An 8473-nucleotide genomic window follows, 5' to 3' on the forward strand; every position below is an offset into this window, starting at 1 on the left:
ATAGATAGATTAGAGATAGATAGATAGATTAGAGATAGATAGATAGATTAGAGATAGATTAGAGATAGATAGATAGATAGATACGTGCATAGATAGATAAAGACAGATGGATAGATAGCTTGAAGATAGATAGACAGACCGATCAGAGATCGATAGATTAAAGACAGATAAAGAGAAATAGATAGATTAACGACAGGAAGTAGATCGTTTTGGAGAAGAAGTGAATGAAGAGAAATGCCGCAGAGAGTGGTGAGGTGTGTGTTTCTGTTGGTCGAAATGTCTTACGTGTGATGCATGCGGAGTGGCGAAAACCGCAGGCAACTTTGCTGGCTCGAGAACGGAGCTCTCCTAACTTTATCATCTACAGGAGAAAGATAAGCAAGAGAAGAAGAAAGAGAATAGCTAAGGAACACATAACGAAAGAGACGGATCGCTAGATAGATACACGACAGAGGAGAAGCAGAAGAGGGAGAGATAGGAAGGAGGAAGGTCTTGTTCCTTACTGTAGGGACCTTCAGTAAACAGACAGAGGGGGGTTGGGTCGACTGCGTGTGTGTGTGTGTCTCTCTATCTCTCTCTCTTGTTCTATCTGTCTAGCTATCTATTTCATTCTCTCTCTCTCTCACACACACCAACAAGAGATATCATGTATACACCTAAGTAAAGAAGAAGAATAGAAAGAAGAAAGAAAGAAAGTAAAGAAGAAGTGATATCAGAGAGGAAGCACGTGAAGATATAACTAACTAAGTAGCATAGGAACATTCCTCTCCTTTCGAAGCAACCGAGAAAGTCAAGTGTATGTACAGATGTCTCTGGAAACTTTCTTTTCTCTCATGGAGAGCAATGCTCTCCTTCACCCCACTCCAAGAGAACGTCCCTCCTTCCTTGTACATCTCCATACACTCGTCTAGATCAATGCATTGCAGGTGTAACCTCTCATAAATCTGCGAAGAAATGTACCTAATGTGAAACGGCAAATGTCTCTCAATGAAAGACGAAGATAGACAAGATCGTACACAAGGCCCCCCCCCCCTTTCCTGATTCCTCTCTTCAAGACGTCTTGTGTGAAGTGCATGCGATCCCTCTTGTCTTTCCTAGTCCGAAAAACGACCGACCCTCTTCATCTACGATCTATCTGGTATCCACCATACCTCAGATGAACTCACACGTGTATACATACTCATCTACATATATCTAATATAGCTATATATGTATATATATATATACATACAGAGAGAGATCTAGATATACAGCGGTGCACCAGAGAGAGGGAGACAGAGAGTTGACTTGGATTCTTTGCTCTCGAAATGCAGAGACGTCTACACCTGTGAAGCGAGGTGAGAAGAGAGACGTTTTTGACCAATCCCTCACATACAGACGTCTCCACCTCCCACCCAAGAGATAACTGAGAAGAGAAGAGAATGTTTCTCTCCTTTTCTCATTCTTTCTTTCTCTCTCTAGAGAGCTGAGTAGAGAGACATCGTTTTGATCCATGTTGTATGATCCACATCCACTCGAGAGAGTGATACTCTGATGAGAAGAGGAGACCGTTTTTCTTTCTTTCTTTCTTTTGCGAGAAGGAGGAGTGAGGGAGGGATGGATGGATTACCTTGGGTATACTAAGCCTGGTTTGATGCCCCGGGACTCCACACTGGCCTGCGAGATTATCTCCGAAAGACCAGAGACGCATGTCTTGTGTACGAAGGATTGCATGCCTTGTCCCTGCTGCAATCGCTGTGACAGGAGGGAGGCTCTGACCGCTCGAATCTTTCAAGTTGAGAAGCCGAGGAAGTGTTAAAGGATTCACCGCTGATGCTGTTGCTAAACAAAAGAAAAGAGAAGAGAAAGAGAAGGGGGAGGAGAGGAGAAAGAAAATACAGAGGTGTACAGAGATGATAAATGATTGAGGTGGATGTAGGTGGATGTCTATAGCACAGAGTCATAGTAGTAGTAGGTATATAGAGCATATCTAGGTAGACATGGGTATACACATGAGGAAGACGCCTTTATACAAACATATATATGTATATGAACGTTATATACATATCTATACATACTCGTAGAGACGTGACTACTAAGGAGTAGAAGTCTTTCTCTAGATCTATGGAAAGAAGAACGAACGGACTTCTCCAAGACGTTGAGAGAGGCAACGAAGATCTCTCAACACATCTCACAAGCATCCAGAGGGTATGTGTTTCTATACAGAAATAGATAGATAGATAGAGTAAAGAGAAAGAGAGAGATAGATAGAGTAAAGATAGATAGATAGATTGAAGATAGATGTGGAGCCAGTTAGGAATGGAGAATAGAGGAGAGCTTGAAGTTCCTACGATGATTTATGAAGACGGAGAAAGAACAGAAGAGAGAAAGAAGAGAGAAAGAGAGAAGAGAGACTTTGGACTTACTTAATTCTCCGTACGTTCCGTCACCCCAGCCATAGACGTGACCGTCCTCTAAGTCAACATCCAATAGAAACAGAGAGACATACGACGATAGAGATAGATAGACAAAGATAGATAGATTGAAGATAGATTACAGACAGGTATCATACGATAGAACTCTTCACAGATTCCATCTTTTGCATATGTGTTTGATGCATCTACTTAAGATCTCCGAGGGACAGGCCCTCTTTATTGGCTGGCCTTGCATCGAACATCCTAGCTATAATGAAGATCGATTGTCTCTATGGAGAAGAAAAAGAATTCTCTCTCTTTCTCCCGTCCTTTAATGCCTAGGGGTGGTAGAAAAGGAGAAAGCAAGAGAGAGAGAAAGAAAGTAAACCGCTGAGACGCCAACAATCCCCACACCTGTCTCTGTACCGATCTCTCGATGTATGTATCTATAGGTCTCTCTCTTCATCTATCTATCTATCTATCTTTAATCTATCTATCTATCTTTAATCTATCTATCTATCTCTCTATCTCTACCTGTAGGTATCTTTCATTCCATCTCTTTCTTTCGTTCTTTCTTTCATTCGTTATTTCAAGTCAGCCCACCTGTGAGAGCTAATCCGAAGTGCTTTCCTATGGCGATTTGGATGACTTGGTAATGAGGAGCTCGCGGAAAGACACAAAGGACTTCAGGGGTCGGGTGAAAAGTGGCAAAAAATGTCTCACCCCAGACAAGGAGATGTCCGCCTGCAGTCACGGCCATCGTCTGCTGAAAGCGAGCGGCTACTGTACGACAGAAGGCGAGACATGAAGAGGGAGGAATGGAATGCAGATGAGAAGACAAAGCGAGAGAGAGCCTAATCCACACAGGTGTATAGCGACAAAAGCCACTCCCATCGCCTACACAATCCGCCGCACCCCAACAGTAGACGGCACCCTGAGAGAAGGACAGCAAAGAACACGAAAAAGATAAAGAGATGATGGCAAGAGTGAGAGATGGCGACCTACATGATGCAAAGAAGAGGAGGAGAAGAAGGAGAGAAGAAGAAGAAAGATATCGTGAGAGGAAGAGGAGAAAAAGTCATTCACCCTGAGAAGTTCTGTAGATAGATAGATAGACGCATAGAGAGAGAGAGAGACATACATAGATGGAGATACCCACCCTTGTCGATGAGAGAAAGAAAAGAAAGAAGGGACTTCTCTACAAAAAGTCACCTGTCTGGTGGGAATGACAGGAAAGAGAGAGTCTATAACCGCCTTCAGAAAGAGAAAGAAAGAGATAGACGGAGACCGAGTGGGCGGAAGGGAATGAGGAAAGCAAATTTGCTTAAAGCAGGACCAAGAGACAAAAAGAACTCGAAACTGTAGAAGACCACAGTGGCAGTTAGACAGATGAGAGATCTTTTATCTCCCCTTCTTCCTCTTCAATGAAAGGAAATGTGTTGAGTTCTATACTACTCCTGCTGGCACTACACTCAACAAAGGCGATCTGTCTTTGTTTTGATAAAGTGTATGTACACCGGATTTCTTCTCGTTATCCTCCTCCTCCTCCTGCTACTACTACTACTCCTACTGCTGCTGCTGCTGCCACTTGTACTGCATGAGGCAGTCTCCTCTTCAACTTCCTCCCCCATTCTTCTCCTCAATGTAGACAAAACATCTCACACATAAAAAACCTTCTTATCTCCCTCCATCATCTTTTCTATACATATATATATATATATAGACAAGATCATATATGCATGTATATAATATAAATATGTCTATATATATACGTCTCTAGGTGTAGTATGTCTAGCCATACCCCCGGGAGTGATAAGAGATCCATTTCTACTCTTCTTTTGGCATCATTCATTCATTGTCAATCTATCTATCTTCATACACACACCACAAGGTAGACTAAGTGGCTTCATATCTCCCCTCAGAGACAGTGCAATCGCCTATAGATAGATACCTATATCTTCAAGAGTACTCCAAACACATAGAGATACATAGATAGATAGATAAATAAACATACATAGATAGATAGCTTAAAGATCGATCACTAGATAGATAGATATACAGCAAGATGGAGAGATGAGTGGAGTCTTAATGTGCTTCATCTTTTGTCTTTCATTCCTTCTCCCCATGTATGTTTTCTATCTTTTCTTGGAGTTGTCTTGTCATGATCCTACCTCTGTCGTGAGAGCAACAGAATGATAATCTCCGCATGCAATTTGATGAATGGTCGCCTTGAGGAAAGGCCCTGTGTCTCCGACCTTCACAGGTTGTCTCGCCACTTGCAATTCCCATCCAAGCCCGAGCTGTCCGTACACTCCTTCTCCATATGAATAGACTTCTCCTCCATCTGATAGAAATAGCGCATGCGTCTCCCCAACACATACAGAGACCACTCGAATATAAGCAAGGGACGTGAGAATGACCGGCTGCACATAAGCCGTCTCTGTCCCTCCCGTCGCAGAAAGAAGAAGAGGGGGAGACGGGTTGCCTATAGAAGGAGAGACATTCGCACCGAAATTGGCTCCCCCTCCTCCTATAGCAAGTGAATGAGAATTGCTATTCCCAGCAGGAGAAGAACCTATCCCACCACCAACAGGAGGAGAAGCTGCGCCGTATGCAGCAGCAAGAGGAAGAGGAGGAGGACTTGTGTAGAAGTTCAGAGGGTCTCCGTTGCCTGTGGCTACTCCTGCTCCCCCCCCCCCTGGTAGAGGAAAGTTAAGATTTGCATGTGCGTCGCCTGATAGACCGCCTTGGGTTAAAGAAGAAGATATGAGAGGCTTCCCGTAAATGAAGACCAAAGTACGTGTATCTCGATAGGGCACCTCTTTAATCACTGCAGACAAGAAGAAAAGGAAAAACGAAAAGACAGAGAGACGTAGAGAAAGGCAAGAATACACGACGAAAAGAAAGAAAACCCACGAGAGAAGAAAGAATGAAAGACACAAGGAAGGGAGAAAGAAATAGAAAAGAAAGAAAGAAAGAGAAAAAAGAGAGAGGGAAGAAAGAAAGAAAGAAATGAGATGTTAACTCAGAGAGTGGAGACGGGTGTGCATAGCGAGAAGAATAATAAGGACAGAAGAAAAGAGGCTTTCTCAAGATAGAAGAAGAAAGAAAGGAGAGTGTAAGAAGAAACGCACACCCCTCCACGCCTTCAATGGGTCTATAGGAATGAAGAAAAGCTTACGTCGCCTAAATTTACATGCAAGAGAAGAGAGAGCAGCACTCATGCAATCTCTAGGAGAAACAACGGCAACATACAGCTGCATGCAGTCGCGAAGTCACCTACGAAAAGTCAAGAAGATAAAGCTACGAAACCTGACGAATAGAAAAGAGAACAAGAGAGAAAGAAAGAAAACGAAGAAAAAGGAGGAGAAGATTAGAGAAAAAGGGAAAGAGAGAAGAGAATGAAGAAAACTCACGAGCATCTGTAGAAAGGATCGCAGTAAGTTCCTCCTCTGCTACAGGCTGAATGCAAACGTATACATATATATACATGCGAAAAAGAAAGAAAGAGTGAGAAAAAATGAGAATAAAGACTTCAAACAGGAGAGATGCAGTCGACACTCTACAAGATCTTCGTAGACAACTCTTACAGAGACGTAGTCGTAAAGAAAGACAAGCACATACACATGAAGCTCTACAAGTTAAAAGAGAGAAAAGAACTCTGGAGCATATTTATCTCTGGCTTGGATAGGAGATGATGTGTCACGCATCGAATCTACTTACTACTTTACTGTTAGATCCACCTTCTTTTAGAAATAGATACACACGTAGATCTACGAGATCACTAGTGCATGCACGCATGCATGCATAGGGCTGGCGAAATCCCTGATAGAGATTGCATTATGGACTTGAAGACCTCTTGGAGGAAGGAGAGAAGCAATCGCGAAAAGAGATCGAAAGAAGAAAAAAGGATGTAACAAGAGATAGAAGATAAGAAGCTACCCACTGACTTACATCCGAAGATCTGTCTATGCGTGTATAGAACACGTAGGCAAATCTATATAGATATAGACCCTATGTCACTCTGTAACCAGGTGTATATACACCAGCATGCATGCAGTAGAGAAACAGATAGACAGATCAAAGGCAGATAGGTAGACTGAAAATAAATAGATAGATAGCACATAGATCCAAGATAGATAGATAGATAAAAGATAGATAGAGGTGAGCGGAGAGATGGGTGGAGTGTACCTTTTCTTCCTCGGAGTGTCTGTGTTTCCTGAAGGGAATGAAGCGCTTCATCGATATCATCTTGCCAGAGGGGAGAGAAAGAAAAAGGCCGACGATTAAAGGCAGAAGATTCTGGGCTACAAGGCTCTAAAGGCTCTTCGAAGGAAGAGACTAGAGAAGAGACATATCGCGTGAAAGAAAAGCAGAGCAAAAGAAGAGGGGAAAGGGCGAAGACGACAGAGACCAGACGACGCTTGAGGAAGGAGGGAAGAAAAGAAGTGGTAAGAGAGAAAGAAAATAGTGAAGAGAGAGAAAGAGACGATGGATGAGAAGAAGAAAAAGAAGAGGACGAAGAGAGAAGGTGAGGGAGATGAGGTGTCCCTAGTGTATAAACACCCCCCGAGGAACTATCCTAATACCTCGTCAGCATTTACATCTTTCTTTCTTTCTTTCTCTTCGTTGTCTCTGCTCTACGTTTTAAACTCTCGACTGAGAGAAGAAGTGAGACTCATCATGGTAGACAGACGCTTCGAAATCTTCTCCCGTCTTCAGGCTTGCATCTCCTGGCATTCCGCTCTTCCCTCCCTCTCTCTCTCTCTCTTTCTCTCTTTCTTTCTTTAACAGTAGCAATCTCGTCAAGGTCACCTTTCATGATCTTCTTTATCGCTCGAGACCTCATGCCTCTTCATACATGCGAAAGAAAGTAGAGAAAGCATCTCTGATTAAGAGCAAAAAGATCAAGAGAAATGAGCTTAGCTAAGAAATACATACACCTCCCCCTCGATGCATGCATGGAAGAGCCAGCCATGCTTCTTTTTTCTTTTCTTGACGAGAGAAGACAAGTGAGAGAATCTTCTTCTCCTTGTTCTCCACGTCGCCTCAGAGACGAGACAGAAGATAAACCCTCCTCTTCATGGTCAACCCACGCATGCGTTGAAAGCTCTTCTTTCTCTCCCCCTCTTCTTCAGAACAAATAAACTCCAGCGAGGGCAAAAGGAGAAGAAGAAAAGCACAGATACAACTGAAAGAAAGAAGAAGAGAATGAGAGAGAAAGAGACGTTCATCAAGACTAGTCGGCTGTCTTTCTCTTTACACTTGAGAAAAAGGCGTGAAGAAGCCTATGAAGTGTAACGAGGTGAGAGAGAGGAGGCGAATGGGGAGAGCATAGGAGAGAAAAGACAGACGGAAAAGAAGAAAGAAAGAAAAAGAGAAAGGAGACAGAAGAAGAAGATGACGATCGCGAGACAAGAGAATGAGGGCCTAGACTTTAGCCCGCCTGTTAAGAAGTGCACTCTCTCGAAGAAGAGAAAGAAGAATCCGAGGATAAGCGAAAGACCTCAAGGGATCGGGAGTCACAGGGCGAGGTGTACATACACTTGAGACGCATAGATTCTTTTAGAAACAACTTCTCTTTCTTGGCTGAAAAGAAGGTTTTCTAGTTCAGCATCACAGACTCATAGTGAAGACTTTTCTCTTTGCCAAAATGAAGAAATGTCATATATACTCGTCTCGAACTTTTCTCCTTTCTTCGTTAAGAGCCCTCAACAAAGTAGATAGGAAAGCTTCCTACACGGGTAAAGATCGCGATGGATAGAGAAATAGAATTAGGGTGTCTATCTACTCCTAATGGTCTCTTTTCTTCGCGGAAGTGGATCATCAGCTGAGAGAAAGGGAGGATTCTTCTTCTCGGGTGGGGAAGAACAAAGACAGGGAGACAAACACATCTCTCTCCTCGTGTAAACTGACCAGACCTTCTCTCTCGTCAAGAAAGAAGAAAGGGAAATAGAGAAAGAAAAGAAGAAGCTATAGCGTGAGTAGATCGACAAGAGATCTGAAGGAATGGAAGACTTGTTGAGAAAATCGAGAGAGAGAGAGAGGGAAGGACCCGTCGTCTGGTTCTCTTATTTGCG

The 8473-nt window shown here is 43.0% G+C and overlaps 1 protein-coding gene across 1 annotated transcript; it reads right to left on the reverse strand.

Moving 5' to 3' along the window:
* Positions 1-286: 286 nt before the first annotated feature.
* On the reverse strand, positions 287-8454 carry CSUI_005072 (regulator of chromosome condensation repeat-containing protein; the record flags this gene model as incomplete). The annotated part of the gene is made up of 7 exons (XM_068065252.1): positions 6585-8454; positions 5810-5855; positions 4565-5223; positions 2997-3327; positions 2406-2453; positions 1610-1821; positions 287-361 (listed from the first exon to the last, which is right to left on the reverse strand). Coding segments are annotated over exons 1-7 (1431 nt in total), but the record flags the coding sequence as incomplete, so codon positions are not given.
* Positions 8455-8473: the final 19 nt, after the last annotated feature.

The sequence above is a fragment of the Cystoisospora suis genome (genome assembly GCF_002600585.1).
Source record: "Cystoisospora suis strain Wien I chromosome Unknown contig_2433, whole genome shotgun sequence".
Classification (NCBI taxonomy): domain Eukaryota; phylum Apicomplexa; class Conoidasida; order Eucoccidiorida; family Sarcocystidae; genus Cystoisospora; species Cystoisospora suis.